Genomic DNA, 27547 nt, shown 5'->3' with positions numbered 1-27547 from the left:
AGATAAGAGTTTTATTTCCCAATGGATAGTATAGCTACTCTTCCCTCTCTGGGTTGATTACACTGAGAGTAAGGTTTGATTATTACCTCTTTATGTTCTCTTCCTCTCCTTCTTATAATAGTATTTGTCCCCTCTCCCTTCCATGCCCTCTTTGTGTGTAATAGAATATTCTATTTTCTTATTCACTCACGTTTCTCTTGGTATCCCCTGCTATTTACCCCCTCTTTCCCATCCCCCACGCCATCTTAGATTATTTAGTGTTCCACCCTCACCCTGTAAATTATTCTTCTGATTACTATAATAGTGAATATTATAATAGTGAATAGAGTTCACTACAGAGAATTAAACGTAACATTTCTCTACATAGGAATACAGATATTTAGATCTCACTGAGGCCCTTAAAAAGGCAAATTTAAAAATTATAAGTTTTCTTTCTTTCCTTTCTGTATCTTATTTACCTTTTCAGGTTTCTCTCGATTTTTGTGGTTGGATATCAAACTTTCCATTTAGCCCTGGTCTTTTCTGTGCAAATACCTGGAATTCTTCAATTTTGTTGAATGCCCATACTTTCCCCTGGAAATATATAGTCAATTTTGATGGGTAGTTGATCCGTGGTTGCAGGCCCAGCTCTCTTGCCTTTCTGAATATTGTATTCCACGCCTTGCAGTCTTTTAGCGTTGAGGCTGCCAGATCCTGTGTGATCCTGATTGGTGCTCCTTGATATTTGAATTGTTTCTTTCTGGCTTCTTGTAAGATTTTTTCTTTTGCTTGGAAACTCTTGAATTTTGCAATGATATTTCTTGGTGTTTTCCTTTCTTGATCGAATGCCGCAGGTGTTCTATGAATCCTTTCAATGTCTATATTGCCCTCTTGTTGTAGGACTTCAGGGCAATTTTGCTGAATTATTTCTGTTAATATGGAGTCCAGGTTTCTATTAATTTCTGGTTTTTCTGGAAGACCAATTATTCTCAAATTGTCTCTTCTAGACCGGTTTTCTTGGTCTGTCACTCTCTCATTGAGATATTTCATGTTTCCTTCTATTTTTTCAGTCTTTTGGCTTTGTGTTATTTGTTCTTGTTGTCTTGAGAGATCATTAGTTTCTACTTGCTCAATTCTAGCCTTTAGGGATTGATTTTCGGCTATAATCTTTCGGTTTTCGGCCATAATCTTCTGGTATTCCTTTTCAATCTGGTCATTTCTGGTGTTCAATTTCTGAGCCTCACTTTCCAATTGCATGATTCTACCTTTTAAACAGTTATTTTCTTGCCAGATCTCTTCCATTTTCCTCAAAATCTCAGTTTTGAACTCTTCCATAGCTTGTGAGGAGTTTTCCTTATTTGAGGAAGGTCCAGATGCTTGTTTGTTCTCCTCCTCTGTTTGCTTGGTTGTCTGCATTTTCTCTGTGTAAAAGTTGTTGAGTGTTAAAGACTTCTTTTTCTTGTTGTTATTCTTTCTCTTCTGAACTTCCTGAGACTGGGTAGCCATCATTAGCCCAGCAGCTTCTCAGATTTATCCTCGCGCTCAGTGTCTGTCCGTGGTCTATTGGCTCCTGAGGTCTGAGTTCTTGTTTTTTCCAAGGTCAAGCCCCCTGGTGGACCCCCTTGCTTGATCCTCTGCTGGAGGTTCCTTTACAAGTCTCAGGGCGCTGCTTCCACAGTCGTATACCCGTCCACACTGGTTCCCCACTTAGGCTTTAGTTCTTGGCTGTGTCTGCCTCCACCCACGCCTCCGCCGTGCCTGCGCTCTCAGCCCGCGCTCTGCGCCCTGCGTCTACTCTCTGCTCCCGTGCTCAGATTTCGCGTGCATTTTTTGGTTTATTGGGGTCCTAAATCTTGCTGCTCTCAGGAACAGGCCCCGGAGCTGCCAATGACTCGATGGGTGCCCCAAACTTGCTCTGTTTCTTTTTAGCTGGCTTCAGCGCTTTAGATGTTGTGTGTGGAGGGGGTGGGGGTGGGGTGGTTGCTCAGCCTGCGATTTGGTGAGAGCTATTTCACCCCTTTATAGCATGGAAATGCCTCGATTCCACGTACCTTCCACGCTGTGCCCTGTTGTGGGGTTCCTCCGTTCGTCTGGACTTGTTTTTATGTCCCCTTGAGGAGTTTTGTGTGTTTCGGTCAGGAGAGGTTAAGAGCTGCTTCTTACTCTGCCGCCATCTTAACCCGGAAAAAAACCCCTTCTGGCTTTTTAAAAATTTTTTCTTTTACTTGGAAGCTCTTGAATTTGGCTATTATATTCCTGGGGGTTGTCTTTTGAGGGTTTAGTGTAGAGGGTGATCTATGGATCCTTTCAATGTCTATATTGCCCTCTTGTTGTAGAACTTCAGGGCAGTTTTGTTGGATAATTTCTTGCAGTATGGAGTCTAAATTTCTATTAATTTCTGCTTTTTCAGGAAGACCAATGATTCTCAGATTGTCTCTTCTAGACCTGTTTTCTTGATCTATCAATTTCTCATTTAGATATTTCATGTTTCCTTCTATTTTATCAGTCTTTTGATTTTGCTTTATTTGTTTTTGCTGTCTTCAGAGATCATTGGCTTCTACTTGCCCAATTCTGGTCTTTAGAGACTGGTTTTCTGCTATAATCTTATGATTTTTTCCTTTTCGGTTTGGTCTATCTTATTTTCCAGCTGTTTAATTTTGGTCTCCAATTCGCTTACCATTTCGTTTGACTTTTGGGCATCTTTCTCCAATTGGGAGTTTCTGTCTTTAACCTGTTAATTTCCTTTTGAGCTTTTCCCCACTTCTCTTGCCAAATCTCTTCCATCTTTTTTTTATGATCTCAGATTTGAACTCTTCAAGAGTTTGTGGCCAATTTTCATTTTTTTGGGAAGGTTTGGATGTGCTGTTCTCCTCTGCTGTTTGCTCTATTGTCTGGATTTTTTCTGTGTAAAAGTTGTTGAGTGTTAAAGATTTCTTCTTGACCTTTCTCTTTTGAGGTTTTTGTGCCTGGCTTGCCATTATTATTATTTCTTTCTCAGTCAGAAGTGTGGGTGAGGCAGACAGGCTCTCTGCCTATCCTATCGAGCTGTGGAGCAGCTTTGGTCTGAGTCACAGTGCCATGCACCCTCTCAGCTTTATCCTCATGCCCAGGGTTGGTCTGTACTCTTTAGGCTCCTGAGGTCTCAAGCCTAGTTGTTCTCAGGGTCAAGGTACCTGGTGGTCCCCTTGCTTGCTCCTTTGCCTGAAGTTCCTTTAACAATCTCAGGGCGCTGCTTCCACAGTCATGCACCCCTCTGTACTGGGTCCTTACCCAAGGTCCGTGCCTTCGCTCAATGTCCGCGTCCACACCTGTGCTCAATGTCTGTGCCTGCAGTTAAGGTCTGTGTTCAAAGTCCGAGTCTTTAGCCTCTTGGGGGCTTAAGTCTTGCTGCTCACAGGAGCAGGCCCTGGTGATCCCAGGTAGCTGCCAAGAACTTAATGAATGCCCCAAACTTGCTTTAATTCTTGTGAGCTGGCTTTGGCACTATAGGTGGTATGGGGGGAGGGAGTTGCTCAGCTTGCATTTTAGTGAGACCTATTTCATCCCCTTATAGCATGGAAATGCCCTGATCCCATGCACCTTCAATGCTGTGCCCTGTTGTGGGGTCCCTTCTTTTGTCTGGATTTGTTTTTATGTCCTCTTGAGGAGTCCTATATATTTGGGTTAGATGAGGTTAAGGAGCTGCTTCTACTCTGACACCATCTTAACCCAGAAGTCAATGCTTTATATTCTTATAAATTTCACTCAGCTCTCTATATATTTGAGAAATGAGTCTTTTGTCAGATTCTTTCTATAAGATTTTTCTTACAACAAATTTGTTGCTTTCCTTCTAATCTTGACTGCACTGGTTTTATTTGTACAAACCCTTTTAAATTTAATGTAATCAAAAACATTTTTTGTAATTTTTTGGTAATATTCCTATTTTTTTTCATCATAAATTCTTTACCCATAAGTTCAACAGGTAAATGTTTCCGTGTTCCCATAATTTGTTTATGGTGTCACCTTTATCTCTAAATCAAGTTTCCATTTTGACCGGATCATGGTGTATGATGTGAGATATTGGTCCATGTCAAGTCTCTGCTATATTGTTTTCCTGTTTTCCCAGCACAAATAGTAAGTTCTTTTCTGAAAAGTGTGGCTTTTCGGGTTTGTTGAACACTTAAGTTGCTATAGGTATTAATTTTCATGTATTGATTTCCTAATCTATTCCATTGATTCACCACTCTATTTCTTAGCCAGTATCAAATTGTTTTGATGATTAACAATTATATTATAGTATGACTAGGTCTCCTTTTTCAATTTTTTTTTCATTAATTCTCTTGACGTTCTTGACCGTTTATTTTCCCAAATGAACTTTGTTGTTATTTTTTCTAGTTCAGTGAAATAATTTTTGGATAGTTTGATTGCTGTAACACTGAATAGGTAAAATAATTTAGTGAGGAATCATTTTCACTATTGGCCCATCTTATCCATGAGGAATGAATGTTTTTCTAATTGTTCAGGTCTAATTTTATTTGTTTGAAGAATGTTTTGTAATTGTGTTCATATAATTGTTGACTTTGTTTTGGTAAGTTTATCCACAGGTATTTTATATTGTTTTATTCTTTCTTGATGTTTCATGAAATCATTAGCTTCTAGTTGCCCAATCTAATTTTTATGGAATGATTTTCTTCCATTAGATTTTATCTCCTTTTTCACTTGGCCCATTCCTTGCATTGCTTTCATTTCTCTTTCCCATTTTTCTCTGCTTCTCTTAACTGATTTTTGAAATACCTTTTGAGCTCTTCCAGGATCTGAGTCCAATTCATATTTTGATTTGAGGCTTTGCGTGTGTTTGCTTTGCTTTCAATGTCCCCTTCTGTGTGTGGGGTGTGGAACAGCCCATCTTATCTAGTTTTCTTCCTTTTTTTCCATGTATACTCCTTTTCATTACTCTGATAATGACATAGTTATTAAGTATTTTAGGCACTTTAGTTATCTTGCAATCATAATAGCCACTCCTGCCTTCTTCTTCTCATTTGAAGCCCAAAAGATTTTGCTCAAGCCGTTTACTTTAAATCTGTGTATGTCCACCCGCCTCAAATGTGTTTCTTGTAGACAATATATGGTAGGCTTTTGGTTTCTCATCCACTCTGCTATTTGCTTCAGTTTTATGGGAGAGTTCATCCCATTCACATTCAGAGTCATAATTATCAGTTGTGTATTCCCCAACATTTTGGTATCCTCTCCTAGTTCTACCCCTTCTTCTTACACTATTTCCTTTTAAAGCAGTGGTTTGCTTTGAGCCAGCAACCTTTGTTGGTCTTTGATTTTTTTGCCCTTGCATAGTGACTTGTGTTGTACAGGTCCCTTCTTCTGGTTTCTGCTCCCTCAGGGCCTTTGCAGCCACATAGGAGTGTGCGGTTTCCTTTGGTTCAGCCAGGCCCTTTTTCTTCATTTTGGCCTTAGGGATCTGCTGCCACATGGGAGTGTTGGTTTCCTGCCTCCTCTATTTGTGTAGGGTGGCTCATGTTGGGTTCCTAAGGTTCCTCAGCTTCATTTTCTCTAGCAGAGTCATCATATGTAAACCTGTTCCAAGTTCCATCAGTTCTCACAGATGCAGTGCTACCTAGGCTATCCTCTTCTTAACCCAGAGAGACCTGTTCCCACAGTTTTCCTTTGTTTTGAAGTGCTTATAATTTCTTTTTTTGTCAATGTGTGTAGGGATTGGGAGAATGGAACCTTTTACTCTGGCATTTTAGCTCTCAGCATGCAAATGGCCTCTTTTTCTTTTAAAAAAGCACATTTTTTGTTGATATTTTTTGACTTTACATTGCTTTTATTTTGTGATTTCACTCCCTTATTCTCCTTTTGGAGAACCATCCCTTATAACAAAGAATTTTTAAAAAGGAAAGAAGAAAGAGGAAGATAAAAAATTCAATAAAACCAATAAATATTATTCAACACTAGTGGATGTCTATCCTCTGCTTTCTCATCCTTTCTCCCTGAAAATACATACACTTCTACAAAGGAGTAGGGGAAGAAATATCTTTTTATAACTCTTTGTAGGTCCAGGCTTGTTCTTTATAATTTTGCAAGGTTCATTTTTATTGTTTTGTGTTTATTCTTTCTAGTTAAATTGTGTATATTGCTCTTCTGGTTTTATTTATTTCACTTTGTATCAAATTTGTGTAATAAAGCTTTTTTTATGCCAGAAATAGCTTCTGACAACTGAACAAATGGTCATTCAGCCTGTCTTTGAAATACTTCAAATGAGGGGAACTTATTTTCAAGGCAATCTGTTCTACTTTTGGATAGCTTTGTGCCTCTCATATTAGTTCTGCCCTTTGGGGTAAGCAGAACCAAGTGAATCCTTTTATCTTATGACAACTCATCTAATGCTTGATGACAACTCTTATATACTTGTTAAATCTCTCTTTTCTAGGTTAAACACTCTAAAGCAATGATGGTGAACGTTTTAGAGACCACGTGCCCACACTGCAACTCTCATGCTGCATGTGATCCCCCTCCTTACCCCAGACTGGGGAGGGAGGAAGTATTCCCATTGGGCTGCTGGGCAGAGGGGCAGGTGATGTGAGAAATGTCCTCAGGTGTGCTAGGAGAGGGGAAAGGGAGCAGGCCCCCTCTGGCATGTGTGCTATAGGTTTGCCAACATGGCCTGGAAGGGAATTTAGAGATTGGGTTTTACTTAAATGATCTACCTAGGGTCATCCAAATATTAAGAGCCTGAGGCCTAATTCAAATCCAAGTTTTCTTGACTCCAGTACTTTATGCCAGTACCCTAATGCCTCAAATTATAAAGCATATTCTGATGATCCTTATAAAGGATGTTCTCCAGTCCTTCCACCATTTTGGTTGCCCTTTTCTGGACACATTCTGAGCTATGTCTTTCTTAATATGTGGTACAGAATTAAACACAGCATTCCATAGATAGCCTGATTAGGGTATAATATAATGGAAAATCTCTTTTTCTGGATACCATAATTCTTAATTCACCTTGGAATATCATGAGTTTTTTGATTCCTATGTCATATTATTTACTAAATGCAATTCACTAAAACCTAGAGACTTTTTCCATATGAGCTATTGTCTAGCCAATTCTCTTTGAAATTGTACTTTTGAGGTTGATTCTTGAACCTGACTATAGAATTTTACATTTATTACTATCACATTTTGTCTTATTAAGTTTGGTCTGTCATTTTAGACTGAGATTTTTTGGATTTGAGATTTCATCCAAAGTATTAACATAAAACTGAGCAAGTTGGCTGTCTATAAATTTCTCAAACATGCTATCTAAGCCATGATCCAAGGCTTTCATTAGCATAGGGGACAGATACTTGGGGCTCTCCATTAGAGGTCTCCCTTTAAGCCATTGACATTCCCATTTAATAACATTATTATTAGATAGCTTATATCTTGCAGTTTTTTGGATAGATAACTAGAGTACCCAATAATATATGTTAAATGCAAACTGTGAGGTCTGAGGATGAAGATTACAAAGGACTGGGGTGTATTTCAGGCCTCATGAAGGAGGCCACATTTGAATTGGTATTTAAAAGAAAAATGGGAAATCAATAGGCAAAGAGAGTTAAGAAGGAAATTTCAGGCATATGGAAAAGTGGGAGCAATGATATGAAAAAAGGACGGGTGTGTATGGAGTATAGAAAGTAGTTTAGGTTGGTTAAAAGATAAAATATGTGAGGGTAGGGGAGATGAGACTGAACTTGAAAAATAGGGTGGCACAATATTTCAGGGAGCCTTGAATGCTAGGTAAGGGAGTTTGAATTTTACACAGTAGACAGAGAGGGACTACTCAAAGCTTTTGAGCTTTGATATCTTTATGAAAAGGACTGGAGAGATGAGATGAGACTTGTAAGGGAACTTCTGCAATACTCCATAGTATTGAAGTAATGAAGACTTTACTAGAATAGTGGCAGAAGGAATAGAGAGGAAGAAGTGGTTATGAGTGATGGTTTGGAGGTAGAATCAGCAGGATTTGATTGGGTATGAGATAGGGAAGACATACCTCTAAGGTTATTAAATAGATCTGTCCAGTAATAGAATGTATTGCTTTGGTGGGTAGTAAGTTCCCTTTTACTGAACATATCCAGACAGAGGTAGATACCTCCATTAGGTAAGGTGTAGAGCAGGGTTTTTTTTATCTGGGGTCCATAGCTAGATTTCAGGGGCTCTGTGAATTTGAATGTGGGGAAAATTACATCTTTATTTTCACTAACTTTTTTTTAAACCCATATCTTCCATCTTAGAATCAATGCTGTATATTGGTTCCAAGGCAGAAGAGTGGTAAGGAAGTATCTGAGGTCACATTTGAACCTAGGACTTCCCATTTCTAGGCCTGGCTCCCAAACCAGTGAGCCCCATAGTTGCCCCCTTTTTACTAATTTCTAACCAAAACTTAACACTTCCTTTAATTATGAACTAAAAAAACCCCATGACACTACTCCAAGAAGGGGTCTATGGCTTCACCAGATTGCCAAAGAGGGTCCATGACAAAGAGTGTGCAATTGTTTGAATGTTGTTTCTTATTCTAGCTGGGTCTTCATTATCTCCATTCTGCCATTTTCAGTACTGATACATGTACCCTCCCTAAGCATTTCTGCAGTTGAGCTTTTGCAGAATCATTGGAAGACTGGGATAGCTATAGCAGTACACACTTCTATTTGGTCAAGTGTCTTTTTCCCTTGAGAGCAGGGATGGACCTGAAGGGACCTGGATGATTGATTCATTTGCTTTGGGAGGGTGTTGAACTGGATTTGAGTGAAATAGTCATGAAGCAGGACTGAAGCTCAGATACTTAATGGAAACTTCTCACTCTTTGTAGGACACAGTGCTAGATGCTAGCCCTGGAGGTATGCCTAATACTGGCAAGCAAGATGTATTTTTGCCAGAGATCCTACAATACTGCAGCCCTAAGTATGTAATTAGGGAGATGAATAGAGTACAGAAGAACCTCGAGGCCCTGAGAGAAAGACTTCAGGAGGTTGTCAATCAGCAGAGAGCAGCATGGCATATCAAGGTAAAGATTTAATCCCATGTTGGCAGGGATCTAACTTGGTTCTGGGGATTTGCAGGGCACTTAGTTTAGTAACTCATGGCCTCATTAAAGTAGGCTGAGTCACTTGGTGCCTTTTCTACATCCCTGAAATATGACTTAGGCTCTGGGAGGTCAGCATCTCCTCAATGTTCAAGATAAGGGATGGAAATTTAGAGAATTCAGGCCTAAAACATCTAACCAGTTTAGATTTTCAATTAGAAGGTGATCTTCAATTAGCCCTCAGTCATTCTGTTCTGCCTTTTATCTTGTCCCTTAAGACAAATTTAATTCTGGACTTTTGGCTGACTCCCTTTTGCTTCCTGGTGGTGGGAAGTAGGAGGAAATGGTGTGGGCAAGGGAACATCTTATAAGATCTTTTATTTTTAGGTAAGAGAGCATACCTTTTTTTCCCCTTGAACTTTAGACTCAATGTAAAGAAAAACTTCTTAGCAGTCACGGCTATCTTAACGTGGAATGGGAAGCCTCTGGAGCTCTAAAAGCAGTGACTGGATGGCCATTTGACAGTAATATTGTAGAAGGGATTCTTGTTTAATCAAAATCAATTAATAAGTATTTATTAAGCACTTCTCAGTCTCCCCAGGTGAGAAGAGGAGCTAAACATTTCTCTAATTAGGAGTGCTTATGCCTTCCAATACTTGCTGGGCACAGCATGTCACCTGAAAGAGGGTGGTGAGGGACTAGGCAGGACTTCTTTCACAAAAGACTTCCTCATGTATGTATAACATTTCCTGCTCCTACTTCCTCTCCATCTTCCTTAGGTGAGAATGTTCCCCTGACTGTTTCTTGCTGGGTGCAGCAAATTCTCTGAAGTAAGGTGGCAAGGAATCAGGCCAGGTGCCTTCCATATATTCCAAAGTAATAATTTCCATCTGTGTTGGCATAAGGCAACTTTTACGTCCTACTGCAAGCTTAATTTTGCAACCGGGATGTGGAGAATCTTTGGTGTAAATAGGAGTAGTCTTCCCTTTGATCTCAGGCCTACCATCTGCTACACCTGTTTCCTTGAGGGAAAAGTATGAGGAAATTTGGTGGAAAATAGAATGTTCTCTTGTTTGCAGGGTTGACTTCCATCTTCTACTGTACCCTTTCTTTTCTAATCTTCACTCTTAGGAGGAATACTAAAGCAGAACCTCTTATCTGACTATCTACCTCATATTGTACAGAAAAAAATTGAGGACATTCCCCTGAACTCCTTCTTCTAACTCTCTTCTCTTATTCATCCCTATCACTCACCTGCCTTCTGCTACTGTCTCCTCCTTCACCTTGTCTCACATGATGAGGCAATCTTTATACTCAAGAAGAGTATATATATATAATAGGGGAGATAATATGCAAACAAATATGCACAAAGTACAAACAGTATAAATGAGAGGAAAGGCACTGGAATTAAGGGTGGGGGAGGTTTCCTATAGAAAGTGTGATTTTATGTGGGACTTAAAGGAAGCCATAGAGGTCATTTGTCAAAGCAGATTGTTAACTTAGAAAAACGCGGGACTATTAAATAGTCATAAAACCACTCTTTAATCAAGGGAAAGGGGGATGAGGGCTACTTGGCCTCTTATGCAGAGCTGCGCCTTGTGCAGAGTCTAAATGAACACTGCTTCGCTCTGCTCCCTGATCCTCCTGGGAGTGCCACCGCACTAGATGACCACTCCTAGGGACAAAGGAAATTGGGGAACTTATATACCTTTTGGGAAGATCCAGGGGCTGGGGAAGATGATTGACATTATACTGACTGGATACAATCAAGCTAGAGAAAGGGATCATAGCTTGAGGCTAGGGTGTAGGGGAAAGGGGCTGCTTACACAATGGATACTAAAGGATGGTCCCTGCCCAGGTGTGTCCTCCTGGGTAAGGGTCTCAGATACAATGGGCAAGACTACCTAGGACAAAAGGGTATTTAGCATTTACCCTGGGGTCCATTATTCAGTCTGCAACTGCTAGCTTGAGATTCCCTTCAGGGTGGATTCCCACGGGAAATGGGAACAAGCACAAGCTTTGGGGGTCTCCAACCTACAAACTATTTCTAAACTTGGGGTTCCTCATACCTCACTAAGCTACAAGTTTAGGGACTCTAGATTCCATGTTGACAAGATGAAAGAGAGCATTCTAAGCATTGAGGGCAGCCAGAAAGAATACTTAGAGCCAAGAAATGGAGCATCTTGTTGAAGGAAACCAGTGCCAAGATTAACAAGTATGTGGTAGGGAGTAAAGACTGGTAAGGTAGATGAGGATTAAGTTATGAAGGGTTTTGAATGCCAAACAGAATGTTTTGTAGTTGATCCTGGAAGTAATAAGAGAGTCACTGGAGTTTATTAAGTAGGAGGGGTGACATGATTAGAACTGTACTTTAGGAAAGTCACTAGTTGCTGAATGGAGAATTTATTAGAGTGGGGAAGAGGCTGAGGCAGGCAGACCTGCCCTTAGGGTATTGCAATAATGCAAATGTGACATGATGAAGAGACCTATCCTAAGGTGGTGGCAGCTTCCAAAGAGGGAAGGAGATTTATTTGAGATGTCGTAAAGGTGAAAGGTAAAAGACCTTGGAAATAGATGGTATATGGGGAATGAGAGGTAGTGAGGAGTCCAAGGTTGTTGAGCCTGAGGGACGGGGAGGATAGTGTTGCTTTTATAGGGGGAGAACCTGCAACCCAGTGCTTAAACACTGAGGAGAACCTGGGTAATGGCCTTACTTTCCGTACCCTATGAGAGTGCGAGCGAAGAGAGAACCCACAAAGATATCACCAAAAGATGGGGGTTTCAGGAGTCCAAGAAAGGCTCCTTCCTACCTGAGAAGCTATGTCCTCGTGAGCAATCCGGGAACAGGAGCAGCTTCCAGGAGAGCCAAAAACGTTGGGCGCCAAAATGTTATAGGGGAGCAAATTGGTGAACCCCTGGGTTCGGGAAGGAAACCATTCTCAAGAATGAGAGGACTCCAAACTTAGCTTAAAAGTAAAAAAGAAAGATTTATTAGTAAGATAGGATTAATGGCCAGCAAGACAGCATGAGTGGAGCAGCCATGGGAGGCTCTCCCCAGGTCCCCCAGTTCTTCCCCTTTTGTATCCTTTCTGGTAGTGTGTACGTGACTCCCTGCACTCAGGCACTCAGTTGGTGCCCAGTCAGTCCTAGACCCTCAGGGCCTAGACTGTCCAGGTGTGTCCTGGAGGTGTATCTCTTTGCCTATCTCAACTCAAAGGAATTCCAAGGACAATGGTCCTTGCCTTGGGGGTCTCAAGGGCAGGAAGGGGGAAGGGGATTCCCCTGCTCACAGCCTGCCAGAGTCAAGGGGTACAGGGTCCCTGCCATCTCTGCACAATGCCCATGTCATTGCCTTCTATAGAAATAAGGAAGGTAGGAGGGGAAGAAGATCATGGGGGCAAATATAAAGAGTTTATTTTTAATGTATTGAGTTTAGGATTTTTACTAGACATCTCATTTGAGATATCTAAAAGAGAGTTGGAGATGTGAAATTGGAGTTCAGCAGAGAGACTGGGACAGGATAGGTAGATTTGAGAATCTTCAGCATAAAGAATAATTAAATCATTGGGAACTGATGAGATCATTAAGTAAAGTAGTATAGAAAGAGAAGAGGACCTAAGACAAAACCCTTAAGGACACCTATGATAGAGAGAATGTAATTCCTTGAGGACAGAAACCCTTGTGCTTTGTCTGTTACCTCAATACTTAGTATAATGTCTGACATTAATAAAATATTTTTTCATGCAGCAAGTCCTTTCTTTCTCATTTGTGTGACTTAGATATTTGCTTAGCTGTAGAAACTATTTTTTTGCTCTTCCTTTAAACTTGCCTTTCTGCCATCTTAATTGATACTCTTTCTTCTCTTGCCCCTCAACCTAACTGAAAATACTTTAAGGCAACAACATATTCATTAATGATTTGAGGTTTTTACTTAAAACTTTTTTTGTTGTTTTAAATAGGAAAGGTTTCATTTTGGGTGGGGTAGAAATGCTAAAATTTTTCAATGGATAAAAGCAGCTTTTCTCTTTAAAGGACTTGTTCAGAAGCAGTTTTTCACAATAGCAAAATGAATGCCTATCGTGGGAAAATGGCTGGATAAATTATAGTTCATGAATGTTAATTAAATGCTTTTGTTTTGTAAAGAATAATGCATGCATAAATTAAGTGGTACATAAGTGGTGTATGACAATGTAGAGATCAAAAACTGAACCAGGAAAATAAGATTTTTTGATTATATTTTTGTCAATGGGAAAAAAAATTTAGAGCTAGCCAAACTAAAGTTAAGTCCAGCAACAGTATTTTTTTTCACTAGCTATAAATAGATAGATAGATAAAAAAAGACAGGAAAAATACATACTATTGAGGGATTGTGAGATGGTGCCATGTTAGGATCTAGAAAAGCCCCATAAATGTCTCAGTAAAGCTCTAAAATGATTTAAAGAGATTTAAGAGGGAGAGCAGGATAAATAAGGAGATAGTCATAAACATAGTAAATTCCAATATAGGAGGGGAATTTTGAAAAAAGAATTAAAAGAAAAGAAAAACAAGGTTAAAAAACCTGGGTTCAGAGTTGGGGCAAAGAAAGGCAAAAGATACTGCATTTATAAATCCTAAGTGTTAGGCAAATTCCATCTCTTTTACTGGCTTCTTTGTAAAGAAAGGAGTAGAAGCAAAGAGAGAATAAAGTACAAGAGGATTGGATACTAAGAAATAACACATTAACAATTATATCCATGAATGTAAATTAGAGGAATTCATTCATAAAATGGAAGAGGATAGCAGAATGGATTTAGAAAAAAAGAATTCAACAGTCTGTTATTTCTAAGAAACATTTTAAACATAAAGTTTCACACCTATTTAAAGGGTGTCAGAAACAAAATATGCTATGCTTCAGCCAAATTAAAAAAATGGTGGGGCCAATCATGATTTCAGATATCTACAGAAAATATAGAAAATTAAAAGAAAGATATGTGGATAACTACATTATGCTTAAAGGCATCATAGATAATACTAAGTGCACATAGAAACACACTTCAAAGATATGTAAATGCTTAAAGAAAAGTTAATTTGATTGTAGGGGAAAAAAGATAATAAAACTATAATAGTGGGAAATCTTTCAAACCTGGGCAAATATAACCAATAGTTAAACAAAAAATAAGTTAAAGAGCTGAGTAGAACTTTTGGAAATTTAGAGAAAGATCTCTGAAGATTAGAATGAGAGTAGAAAAGTATACTTCCTAGACATTCATAAAAATTGATCATTTGTTGTGGCATAACGAACTCATCACAAATGCAGAAAATGAGAAATGTTAAACATACTTTATAGTCATTAAAGGGTTTTTATAGAAAGTATTAATTGGAGATGTTCTTAAGAATTCTTAAGAATTTTTGTGTAAACAAATTGTAGGAAAAAAATAGAGAATTTCTTCATAGAAAATGATAACACTATTGAGAACTTAGAGGAAATGAATGTTTTGAAAAACATAAAACATTTAAATTAACCAAAAAAAATAGATTATTTAAATAATGAAGTATCTGAAAAATTGTACAAGTCATAAATGAAGTCTAAAAGAAAAAATACAGCTAAAGAACTAGATAGAATAAACTGTTTGCAAAAACAATAAAAAAAAAAGAGTTTCTAGTCTCTAACTATGATACAAATATGGTCTTGATGCCTAAACAAGGGAGAGTTACTTGTTGGCCTGATGAACATTGACACTAATTTATAAATATTAACCAAGGTGGGCAGCTAGGTGGCGTAGTGGATACATCACTGGGCTTGGAATCAGCCTCATCTACCTGAATTCAAATGTGGCCTTAGACACTTAGTAGTTGTGTGGCTCTGGGTAAGTCTCTTAACCCTGTTTGTCTTAGTTCCTCATCTGTAAAATGAGCTGGAGCGGGAAAGAGCAAACCTCTCTAGTATCTTTTCTGTGAAAACCCCAGATGTGGGGTCATGAAAACTTGGATATGACTGAAAAACTACTGAACAACTGAAATGAACAAATAGGCTATGACAACATATTATAAAGATTATACACTAAACATTAAACCATATCAATAACATAAATAATAAACATAGTTCTATCAATAGATTTTGAAATTGCTTTTGACCAAATCCAACATCCATTTCCCTAAAAAAAACCAAACCCAATAGAAAGTATATTATAGTGGTACTTACACACACGAGTTTAATTTGTTCCATGGTCAAGCTTGTAACTCAGTTTGCTTGTGTGTCAAATCGAATTTTTCCATTTAAATTAATGAAAATGTAATTAATACATTCCGGCCCCCCCAAAACCACACAAATTTTTTTGTTTTATTTGCTTTTAAATACGAAAATGTACTTTATAAATAACAAATAAATATATTTATAGGTAATAAAAAATGTAAGGAAATAAACTTGCTTTTGAATTGTTATTTACCTTCAAGGTTAGGCAAAGATGCTGGTGGAGGTTTCATTTCATGCACTATTGCTTTACATAACTTACTCTCTTTATACGTAATGCTACATTTAAATGCAAAATCGACCTTACACATTGCTTATGATATGTAACTTATTGCTAAACTTAATTGCCATTTTTTTTACTTTACTTATTATCATTTTCTTCATTGAATTTTGCTTGTTTTGCCACACTTTCTTTGATTTCACTTAGAGGCCATTTATTTCAACAAAAACCTTTCCATGGAAGTTTGTTTCTTCCTTCCTTTCAGAACTTTTTAATAATGTGTGAAACAAGTGTTATTACACAGCTCCAATGCACAACCTATTACAACTTTTTCAGGGTGTGTCTTTTCAATAAACTTCAATTTTTTCCCAAATCCTCAACATTTCCTTAATCTCATTTGTACTGATTACCTCATCCACCTTGGGTTCCTCCCCACTAATTTCCTGCAAAACTTCTGTATAATGCTGCTGCTGTAACTCTTTCAATTCCTCTGTCATCAGGACCCATGGTTAAAAGTTAAGAAATTTGTCCAAAAAAACTGATAATAAAGTTTATTAAATAATAATAACAATAACAATAAGAATAATGTAAAAAGACAAAACTAAAGAAGAAAGCAAAAGCAATTCACTACATATAAACACTGAACTAAAGGAGACAGCCTTGTATAACTTGTGAAACTGAACATTTGGCAGGTTATCTAGTGGAGTATGGCAGAAACTCATGCTTCAAATATCCACTTGTGATTCAAATATCTGCTCATGAAAAAAAAATCCCAATTGGGACTGCTCATACCTCAAATCCTTGTGATTTAAGGTGCTTGTGTATCAAGGTACCAATGTAGTGGACTTTTCCTTAATATAATTAATACTTTCTTTCCTAAAACTAAGAGTAAACACTGTATGTAACGAAGAAAAACTAAAAGCTATTCCATTAAGATTAGGGATAAAACAATTATGTCTATTCTTACCACTACTGTTTAAAATGCTAGAAACGCTATTTTTAGTAATAAGATAAGGGAGAAATATTGCAAAAATAATTATAGGCAAAGGAGCAATATTATGTAGAGAACTTTAGAACTAACTGAAAATCAATCAAAATAATAAATTCAGCAAATGCTTAGGATATAAATAAATTCACATAAACCATCAGCACTCTTATATCTTATGAACAAAGCCCAGTAGGAAGAGATAGAAGAGAGAGCTATTATTCAAAGTAAGTATATAATGTGTAAAATTTTGGGGAGTATATCCACTAAGACACAACCAGGAACTATATGAATCTTATTACAGAACACTAATGAAATAAAGACAGCCCTAAATAATTGGAGAAATATTAATTGCTCTTGAGTAGGTCAAGCCAATATAATAAAAATGGTAGCACTACCTGAATTAAATGAGTTACTCTATGATTTAGCAAGCTACAAGAAAAATTCTTTATAAGAGCTAGGAAAACAATATTTTACATTGAAAATAACAGATAAAGAATCTCAAGGGAAGTAATGGGAGGAAAAAAGGAAAAGAGCAGAGCGTTATAGTATCAGTTCTCAAACTATATTTCAAAATGATTTGGCACTACTTTTGTCAGTGGAACAGAGTAGTTATACAACATATAGAAGCAAGTGAACACAATAGTTTAGTGTTTAGTAAACATAAAGATTACAGTTATTGGGATAAGGATCCATTATTTGACAAATATGCAAAAACTAAAGAGTAGTTTAGCAGAAATTAGGTTTAAACCAACACCATACACTGAATATGAAGATAATTTCAAAATGGATAAATGACTCAGACATGAAAGATGACATTATAACCATAGTAGAGGAACAAGGAAGTAATTGCTCTACTAATCAATGCATAGAAGAGTTTGTATTCAGAAAAAGAATAGAGAATTACAGAAGATAAAATGGGTAATTTTGATGAAGTATTTTTCACTTACAAAACCAATGAAGTTAAAATTAGAAGAGAAATAGGTAATGGGGGAAAAAATCTTTGCATCCCATCTCATATCTATGACATGAAGAACGAATTCAAATTTATAAGATAAGTGCTATTCCACAATAAATAAATGGTCAAGGGATATAAACTGGAAGTTTTCAATGAAAGAAAATCAGGCCATCAACAACCATATGAAAAAATACCCCACCTCACTGATAAACAGAGAAACAAAGTATAACAACTCTAAATTTCCACCTCCCTTCAGGTTAACAAAGATGTCAAAAATGAAAAATGACAAATCTTGGAGGAGCTGTAGGAAAATATGTACATTATTGCATTGATATGGAGTGATGAATTGATCCAGACATTCTGAAAAGCAACTTCGAGCTGTCCCCCAAAAGTCACTAAACTGTCATTCCCTTTGGATCCAGCAAAGGAAGAGGATCCATATGGACATTTGTTGGTGGTGAAAACTGAATACTTAAGAAATTTAGGGTTATCCAAATCCCTTCTAACCTTTCCCTTTTTATTAAATTACTTTTTTATTTATTGATTGAGTGGTCTGTGTGTGTGATCTCAGACCAGGCTCTTCCTGGACTGGGTTCTGTTGGCCTTCCCAACCCACAGTTAACATCCTGATACTGGTCCAATCCATCCTATCCCATCCCCAATACCATCCTAATACACTATCCAACAAAAATGAACATTATTTCCTAACATCCAAGTATTTCTTGTAGCAAAGAAAAATAATTAAGTATAACTCATCAATATAACTATATCCTTGCCTTCTACATCTGTATCATTTACTACAGAGAGAAGGAAGATGTGTTTCATTATCACTTCCTAATCATCTCCACACTGTGCCAACTATACTCTGGCCATCATATTCATCTCTCTCCCTATAGAATCTCCAACCTGACACTGTCATGCTAAATAAACTCTGATCTGGAGCTTTTCCTGCAATTTCCACAACAAGATGCTATTCAAGTGCTAGACCACCTTCAAATGGCCTTTTAACTGTTATCTTTCCCTATTATAATATAAGCTTCTTTAGTGCAAGCATTATTTTGCTTGATTGTATTTAAAACCTCAGCACTTAGTATAGTTAATAAATGCTATATCTATCTTTTTTCCTAATTTAATTTTATTATTTTTTTCAATTAACAAGGATCTATTTTCTGAAGAAGATATAGACACAGTATAAGGAAAATCTTAATAATTAGAGTAGTGATGATGCTAACATGAAGAAAAGCAAGCTAAACATATGAGATTATATTTAATTCATGTGCAGTCTTTTTATTTGTATATGGATATGCTTGTTTTATTTAGTTTTGTAAAATTTGAAATAAAAAATAATTAGAGCAGTTCAAAAGTAGAATATGTTTGCAGGTTTTCCTTCTCATTAGAGGTCATCAAGCAAAAGCTGATAACCATTTGTTGAGGATCTTTTAGAATCCTAGTACAGATTTGCCTAAATGACCTCTGAGGTCCCAGCTCTCTCAGAAGGTCTAATGCTTTTATGGCTGGGACATTGAACACACATGAATAGTTATTAACTATTTCCTAAACACATGTATGGCCCACAAAGATGAATCACAACTTGACACATACTAAAAACTATCAGATATCATCTACTACTGTCCATGACTGGAACTAAACACAGAAAATACTGTCCATGAGTGGACAGTGATGGATTCTATCTGAGTCATTGATGCTGGCTCTGGAATCATGGGGCAAATACAATACTTTTCCTTTTTTTTCCCTCCCTGCCTAACATATGTAGTTATGACCTTTATAGTACTTACTTGGTTATATTATATGCCCAAATCATTACTATTATTATTTTAAAATCCTTACCTTTGGACTTAATATTCATTCTAAGACAGAAGAATGGTAAGTTAGACAATTGGGGTTAAGTTAATGGTCACCCAGCTAGGAAGTGCCTGAAGCCAAATTTGAACGCAAGTCCTCCTGACTCCAGCCTTATTGTTCTTTCCATTGTGTTAATTGGCTGCTGCTGATTATTTTTTAAATAAGATTTTAATGAGGTCTTTTCTTTTCCCACCATCATAAGTTTTCCCTAATATCCTTCTCCCTAGGGAACCATCTTGGTTTTCTTTCAGGAAATGAATCTTAGATTGGTCTTGTTTATATATATATATACCAAATCCTCATTTGAACAGTTATCACTCAGTCAATAAATATTTATTAGGCACATACTATGTGCCAGATACTATGCTAAACATTTCCTTCCTTATTCTAGGTACATTATTTTGTCTTTGCAGAAACTTTTTAATTTTATATAATCATAGCTTTTTATCTTTTGTAATTGTCTCTATCACTTAGTTGGATAAGAATACACTTCCTGGCCATACCTGTGAGAGGCATATGGTATCTCTCTCTTCTAATTTTTTATAGTATAATCTTTAATAACAAGTAAGGTGTTGGTCTAAGCCTAATTTCTGCCAGATTGCTTTTCAATTTTCTCAACAGTTTTTGTCAAATGAGGAACTTTTATCCTAGATAATTTATGTTTTCACTTTAAAAAAACACTGTAGTATTGAGTATTTATTTCTTCTTCCATTCATCTATCTTTAATTTTAATTTAATAACAAATGTTGTTGATAATTACTACTTCATAAGACAATTTGAGGGCTGGAAGGTGTTATTCCCCTTTCATTCCTACTTCTTTTCATTATTTCCCTTGATATTTTAGTCTTGTTTTCCCAAATGAAGTTATTTTATCAAGTTCTATATAAAATGTACCCTTGGTAATTGATTAGTATAGCATTAAAAGTGTAAATTAATTTTAGCAATATGATCATTTTTGTTATATTGCATGTCTTAGCTGGGAACACTGAATTCTTCTAGCTGTCTGAATTCTTTATTTCTTTAAATATTGCATGCTTTGATAGATTGATCCCTATATACTTTATGTATTTTGTATTTATTTTGAAATGAGATTTCCCTTTCTATTATTTCTTCTTGGATTTTGTTAGTATTATGTAGAATTGAAGTTAACTTTTGAGAGTTTATTTTGTAGCTTACACTTTGTTAAAGCTATTGTCTCCGGGCCAGCTGGGTGGCTCAGTGATTTGAGAGCCATGCCTAAAGATGGGAGGTCCTAGGTTCAAATCTGGCCTCAGACACTTCCCAGCTGTGTGACCCTGTGTGACCCTGGGCAAGTCACTTGACCCCCATTGCCTAGCCCTTACCACTCTTGTGCCCTGGAGCCAATATACAGTATTGACTCCTGGACGGAAGGTAAGGGATTTAACAATTAAAAAAAAAAAAGGCTATTGTCGCAATTAGTATCTTTGCTGATTCACTAGGTTTTTCTAAGTGTACCATCATATTAGCAAATAGGGATAGTTCTATCTTCTCTTTATCTTTTTTCCTTTAATTTTTTTCTTCTCTTATTGCTATTGCTAACATTTCCAAAATTGTCAAATAATAGTGGGGAGACTGAAAGTCTTTGTTTTTACTCCCATGTTTTCTGGAAAATTTCTAATATATCTCCATTCCATATGATACTTGTTTTTGCTTTTAGATAGATGCTTTTTATGATATTAAAAAAGATAGCTTTGGTGCAGCTAAGTGGCTGGATAGAGAGCTAGACCTCGACTTGGGAAGATTTGATTTGAAAAACTGATTTGTTTTTCCTCTACTGTTTTTATTTGATTAAAAAAGTGGTTTTTTCTTTTTTTGCTCTTTTAAAAATATTTTTTGCTTTTCTAATTTTTATTGGGTTTGTATGCAATTTATAATTTTCTTTCAGGGTTTGCTTGTAGATATTTTCAAGTCATTATCTTCTGAGTTTGTTTCTTGAGCTTCCATATTAAAAAAAAACAACACATTAGTTTAGGTTCTTCTTTTTATTGCTTGCTCATTTTCCCAGCTTATTTCTTGACTTTGGACTTCATGTTATAGTTGGTCTTTAGATGGGGTGAAATTGACCCTCCTGGGATTCAGACTTTTATGGCCTGCTATTTTCTAGTTAAGTCTTTGGGCCTGCAAATGTTCAGTCCTTCTAGAATGTTGTGGTATGAGGATTGGTGTGATCACTGCCCTTTTGGCCTTACCCAGGTAGGACTTCTGCTTCCTTGAGACTGGCAAAAATTTTATTAGCAGAGACACCAATAAAAGAAACAAAGTCTCCAAGCCAAAAAGAAATAAGGTTTATTCAGAGAGGGCCGGTCTCACAATAAAGCCGGTGAAAACCAAGAGACTCTGAGCCTTGTGAGTGGCTTCATTATATACCCTCCAAACTCATTGCTCTTTATATACTCAGGAGCTTGTTGGGTAACAAATAAGTGTGCCTAAGCATTGTGCTTGTTCCTCCTGTCTGAATAACATGGGATCCTAAGTATTAGCAAAAATGATAGAAAAAGAAGAAGTGAAATACAAGATAAGTGAGTGTGCTTAATGCTCAAAGAAAGTCACACCAAACATGTTTGAGCAATGAATTTAAGGTTAAGGTGTCTGAACAACAAGTTCAAGGCCACATTCATTGGATAAAATACTAATGTAATCATAAGGGTTTGAATAATATTATTTAACTTATGCTAACATTGCTTAACTATGCTAGAATTATAATTTTGATTAAATCAAGGCTGATACTAGTAATAAAAAATAAGAAAAAGAGAGGGGGGTAGGGGATTTCATATTCACAGGACCACAACTTGTCTTTGTCCTGAAAGTATAACCCAGATGCAAGCCTTGTGACTGAAAGCATTCCTGTCTACTCTGGAACCCAAAGAGTATCCAGTGCTATCACAAGGGTCCCCTGTAATCTCTTTTTGACCAGGTGTTCTATCTCTTTATTGTCTCTGGGCAACGGGCCCTCTTGATGCCACTCCTATTTCCAGGACCCACTTCTGGTGTGTTCCTTTGACCATGCAACACTCTCAGCTAGCCTCCATGCCAATGTCTGCAGACTTTTATATTTGTCCTCCTAAGCTGTCCTGGGCTGGAAAAATGATTGATTCACGGTGACTTTTTGTGGGTTATACTGCTTAGAATTTGATTTTACACTCTTTTTAAAGTTGTTTAGAGTGGAATGTTGGGAAAGCTTGGCAAAAATACTCAGTATATTCTGCTATCTTGGCTCTACCCCTCTTGGATTTCTTTGTTAGAATGTTTTGAAAATCTCTATTATTGGATATCCACTTCTTTTCATTTATGGTAGGGTATATCACCTTGGGCTGCATCCTAAACTCTATTGTTCTTAAGAAACATTATTTCATTCCCTGCTCTATTTTCTGGTAGGTACTTGTGTTTTTAAAATGGCCTTTATTTTGCGTTAGGTTTTCTTTTGGTCATTTGCAAAATTTGTTTTTTCTCAATGGGATTATTAAAATAAAACACTATGTGTCTTATATTTTCAAACTTTTCTTTCCTGGAGGGGATCTATGAATTTCCATAGATTCCAAACTTTGTTTTCAATTTTGAGAAGTTCTGGGCTGTTTTCTTGAATTTTCGTGTTTTGGTTTTTTATTTTGTTTTCTCCTGTAAGACCAGGAAAAAATTGTCCTTACTTATTCTGTCTTTAAAATCAGTATGTTTTACATGAATAGAGTGCAGGTTTTTTAAAAATAGTATTGCCTTTTTGTTCTCTTCTCCTAGGTTGTCCTTCACTTCTATATATTTGTATTCCTAATCAGTTATCTTTTCTTTATTTCTTTGGTAAGATTTGTTCCCTGGGATTCAAATTTTTCTAATCTGCTGATAATATTGCTGTGCAGGCCATAATTCTGTTCTCACTTTTCTCACTTCTCTTTCAAGGCACTCAAGAGTAGTATGTTGAGTGTTTGGGAGTAATCACAACTCACAGGAGAACTCTGCTTGATCAGGTTTTGAATCCTTTTCCTTTATCTTTACCTTATCTATCCTTTATCTATATTCATAGATACCTGAACTTGCTTACTTGATCTGGAGGATTGATATTTTCTCTGTGGGTTTATCTACTGATATTTAAGGTCTTTTGGGGTTTTTCTTCCTCCTGAGATCTTTGGTGTTTACAGTCCCCTATCCCTTACCCCTACCTTATTTTCCCCTGTTCTCCACTTTCTGACTGTCTCTCCTTTTATGGTGATTTTTCTGGTGGCTGGATCTTATAGTATCTCAATGCTATGCAATTCATGACTTTTGGTAGGACAGAACTGATGTCAGCTGAACACTGACCTCTTTCCCTCTGGCCCTCATGCATAGTATTCAGTCTTGTTTCTTTTTTTTCATCAGTCCTCTGGCCTGGCAATACATAGTGCTGCTCTAATGATCTGTTACCACCACTACTACCACTACTACTACTGCTACTACTACTACTACTACTACTACTACTACTACTACTACTACTACTACTACTACTACTACTACTACTACTACTACTGTTGGTTAGAGAGTTATTCTCCCATGGATAACAATACCTTCATAAATTGGACCTTCTCTGCTTTAACTTGAAGGCATGACATCAGTGAAGTATTGGTGATTTTTAGAATTCAATTCTAGCCAATGAAATGTAACAAGAATGCTTCTAAGTAACTGATTCTCTGTATCTATTTATGGTGTTAGTTTTACTAGTTGAAATGGTTCTGGAATTTGTTTAATGATATATACTCTCAAGTGGGTCTGAAACTCATGGCTGCATTGTTTTTGCAGGTCAGCAAGTGTTCCCAGAGACTCCTAAGACCACCAGAACTAAGTACTTCTAAGAAGAAAGAAATCCAGGAGGCCGTGGGATATGAGCTGACAACTCTGGACCAGGACTGTGGAGCCAAGAACTGTCCCTGTGGACTGCAGAGACTTGTGTTTAGAAAGGCAAAAGAGCCCAATAATAGTGGGGCCCAGTCAGTGACCAAAGTAATCCAGTTATTGAAGAAGGAAGAAGCTAGCCTTGAGAAAACACTCAGAAGATTACAAGAGGAATGTCAACAAGAGCTGGCCGTTCTGGCACATGGACTAGAGGGGGTGATATGGATTCCTCCACCATATCCCAGGAGGTAAAAGGAAGTGGCCCTCTACAATGTGGTTCTAAACTACTTGTCTAGTCTACCTAGCTCAGACTTGAACTTTTACTGTCTTCCAGATATTGTGGCAGTTCCTGATAGTTATTCTGGAGGGAATAATGAAAATAGTAATGTGGACTAACTCAGACCAGACCAGCACTATCTCTGTATAAACCCTTATTTCCTTTTGGAGCTACTTCTTTCTCCCCATGTTTTCCTCTCTATGTGCCTTTGAATCTTTGTCTACAGCTTCCCAAACAAATGGTCATACTCCTTCCTCTGGAGGATCTCCAGTTACAGGAGCTCACTCCCTCATGAAGCAACATTTATAGAAATAAATCTGCTTACCCATAGCTTTTACCCATTAGTGCTAGTTTTATCCTTTGGGACCAAACATATAATTCTGATACTTCTTCCCTATGGTGACCTTTTAGGTATTAGTAGACATGATCTTGCCCACTCTGAATCTTCTTTTCTGGGCTAAGCATACCTAATTCCTTCAGTTTATCCTTATGTATTATGGCTTCCAAGAGTTGCTTTGCTTCCACATCTTTGTTACTTTCTGGACTTATTTTAGTTCATCTACAGTATTCCTAAAATATGGTATCAGAATACTTCATATATGAGCTTGACCTGGGCAGAGTAAAGCAGGACGATGTCCTTTCCTGGCATTTAAGTTCCTCCACAAAATGATTCTAAACTACCTTTCTAGTCTTATTTCATATGACTTCCTTTACTGTAGTTTATATTCCAGTCAGAAATTGTCTCCATGTTTAAAGTTTATTTCTTTACCCCAGTCTAACCTCATATATCCCCATATGCAGTTTCCCCCCTCCCTTGAATGTACTACCTCCTCATCTCTATTTTTTTACCATCCTTATCTTCTTTTAAGGCTTATACATCTTACCCTCCTCTACATAAAGTGTTCTTTTTATTTCTAGGATCTGGAATGTCTGGATCCCTCCTTTGTCCCCTATCCCTTTGTATCTTGTGTTATATCTCTATTTTATCTTCCTATATCTATCTTCCTCTCCATCTTCCTGTAGAATATCAGCTTCTTGAGAGCAGGAATTGTTATTTTTAGATTTTTTATTCTAGCGTCCTTGAATGTTTTATGTATTTAATAAATGTTTGTTGAATTGAATTGATTTCACCTGTGTAATTAATAGACATGTGGAATAGAACAGGATTAAACATAGGTGTCTGGGAAATTCTTCCAGAGACCTAACTTATATTAATTGACACTTGTTGGGTCAAGTCATTCAACCAGCTCCCAAACCATCTAACTATATTGTCAGGAGAGGCAATCAGGAGGGGGCTTACTGAGTCAGATATTAGCAAGGAGATGTGGTTTGAATTGAGATTTTAGTGGGTAAACAAAATTCCCCCCATTTTGACCCATTAGTGAACCAATTCCCAGGAAAGACAGATGAAATTTTGTTCTCTAGGTCTTTGATAGTCCAGTTCAGCTAAGACAAAGGGGCATTGGTATTCTAAGGATATACCTGGAGGACCTCCCTAACCTGGTTGATATACTGCTGACTTAGATTGTGCCTTCTCCCCTACCCCTTTCAACTTCAGACAGAGAGCCCTTCATTCAGATTGGGGACTCCTTGTGTGGGAGATAATTTCTCTTGGGCTAGGGGTTTCTTAGATGTGGGGCTATGTTTTTTCTTAGTATACTCTGAGTGTGACCATTTTCTTCACTCAGACTGAAATATTTGAGAATACCTTTTCCCATTTTTGAAATTTGTCAGGAGCCTTCCATGCTAGAAACTTCCAATTCTCATACAGCCTTACTGTCTGGAATTTCCCAGCCTGTGTCCATCAGAAATGGAAACCAGGCAGGTACACCTGAGACTCCATTTAAAAAATCTCTGACTTTCATTGGTTTTATTGTAGTTCTAGGATGTGGAGCAGCCTACCCTTGTGGGTTGAGGGGGAGAGAAAGAGGGAGAGTTGGCATGTTGCCCTGGTAAATGAGATGATACTTCAGTAGTCTTCTACCAATTAAGAAGTGGGATTGATGAGTTAAAGCCAAGGAACCCTTCAGAACCATAAATGATTACCCCCCTCCCCATATTATTGTATCTATGCATTAATATGTGGTGATCCTACCATCTTCTCAGTGTTCCTTTCTCAGTCCTTATGCCACACATTTTCCCTTTGTGAGGTTAAAATGGGTATGTAATATAAATTTATTGCTTTGATTTACTAACCCAAATAGTTCTTTGACATTCCTTTTAAGTCCCAGTGTTGCAGTGGACTGGAATATAGGTCATTTCTCTTTCTACTGTATTCACTCCACCCCACCCCCCAGGAGAATCATCCAGACTTAGCAATTATACATTTACATTTTCAAAATACTTTAGACACATAGCCTTATGAATGGTTCTACTAACATTCAAGGAAGGATCAATGTTTACTACAATTCTTTGTCTTCAGAGATAGAGTGGTAGGTTGGGAATCCATGAAAGCTGGACCCCTTTCCTCTGCTACAAAGAATTCTATTTCTGATTTGTGCAAAAAACTATAAGATAAAGGCCAAGGCAGAAGTCTATCCTCTCTCCCAGAAAAATTATTTTTGTTTGTAGTTATTTTAAGAGTTTAAGGCTTCTGTTTCTGTTGTCCTAGTGAATTTTTTGCAGGACCTTCAGTAAGGTGGGGGTCAGTTTACTGTCTCTTGGACCTTCCATCTCTTGTCATCTCTTGCAGAGAGAGCTGCTGCTTCCTCTACTACAGGATAAATAAGTGGGAATTTCTTCCTTATGATAACCTTAGGGCTTCAGCAAGTCCAACTGATTATCCCTCCATTCTGTACTAATGGTTCATTACCTTTTTTTCTCCTTATCTCTGGGGACATTTCTTGCATTTCAGTAATGTAGGCTAGATGCCCTCTCTTATAGTAAAGATGTTTCCCTAAAATCCTCAAATGTTGCCTTGCTATGGAGTCTTCTGTCTGATTATGTCAATTTCTGGTCAAGCCTGTAGTTCTGGCAAATAGGTGGTTCAAAATGTGTGATGATTTTCTTTAAGAGTCAAGATCTCAAACCGTACTTCTCTCACTTCCCCTAAAAGAAATTAGACTTCTCACATCTACTGGCTTCACCTTAGAAGTGATCTTTG

At 37.3% G+C, this 27547-nt stretch overlaps 1 protein-coding gene across 1 annotated transcript in view; it reads left to right on the top strand.

Moving 5' to 3' along the window:
* Positions 1-24419, top strand: part of TEDC1 (tubulin epsilon and delta complex 1) — a 99097-nt gene extending 74678 nt beyond the window's left edge. Inside the window, exons 7-8 of the mRNA XM_044659933.1 lie at positions 8822-9016; positions 24075-24419. Of these exons, the coding sequence (XP_044515868.1) occupies positions 8822-9016; positions 24075-24419 (540 nt within the window). The remainder of the gene's footprint in view (positions 1-8821; positions 9017-24074) is intronic.
* The last annotated feature ends 3128 nt before the right edge of the window (positions 24420-27547 follow it).

Source organism: Gracilinanus agilis, chromosome 2 (genome assembly GCF_016433145.1).
Source record: "Gracilinanus agilis isolate LMUSP501 chromosome 2, AgileGrace, whole genome shotgun sequence".
Lineage (NCBI taxonomy): Eukaryota > Metazoa > Chordata > Mammalia > Didelphimorphia > Didelphidae > Gracilinanus > Gracilinanus agilis.
Note: the sequence above shows the minus strand (reverse complement) of the source record. Positions and strands in the feature narration are given on the sequence as shown.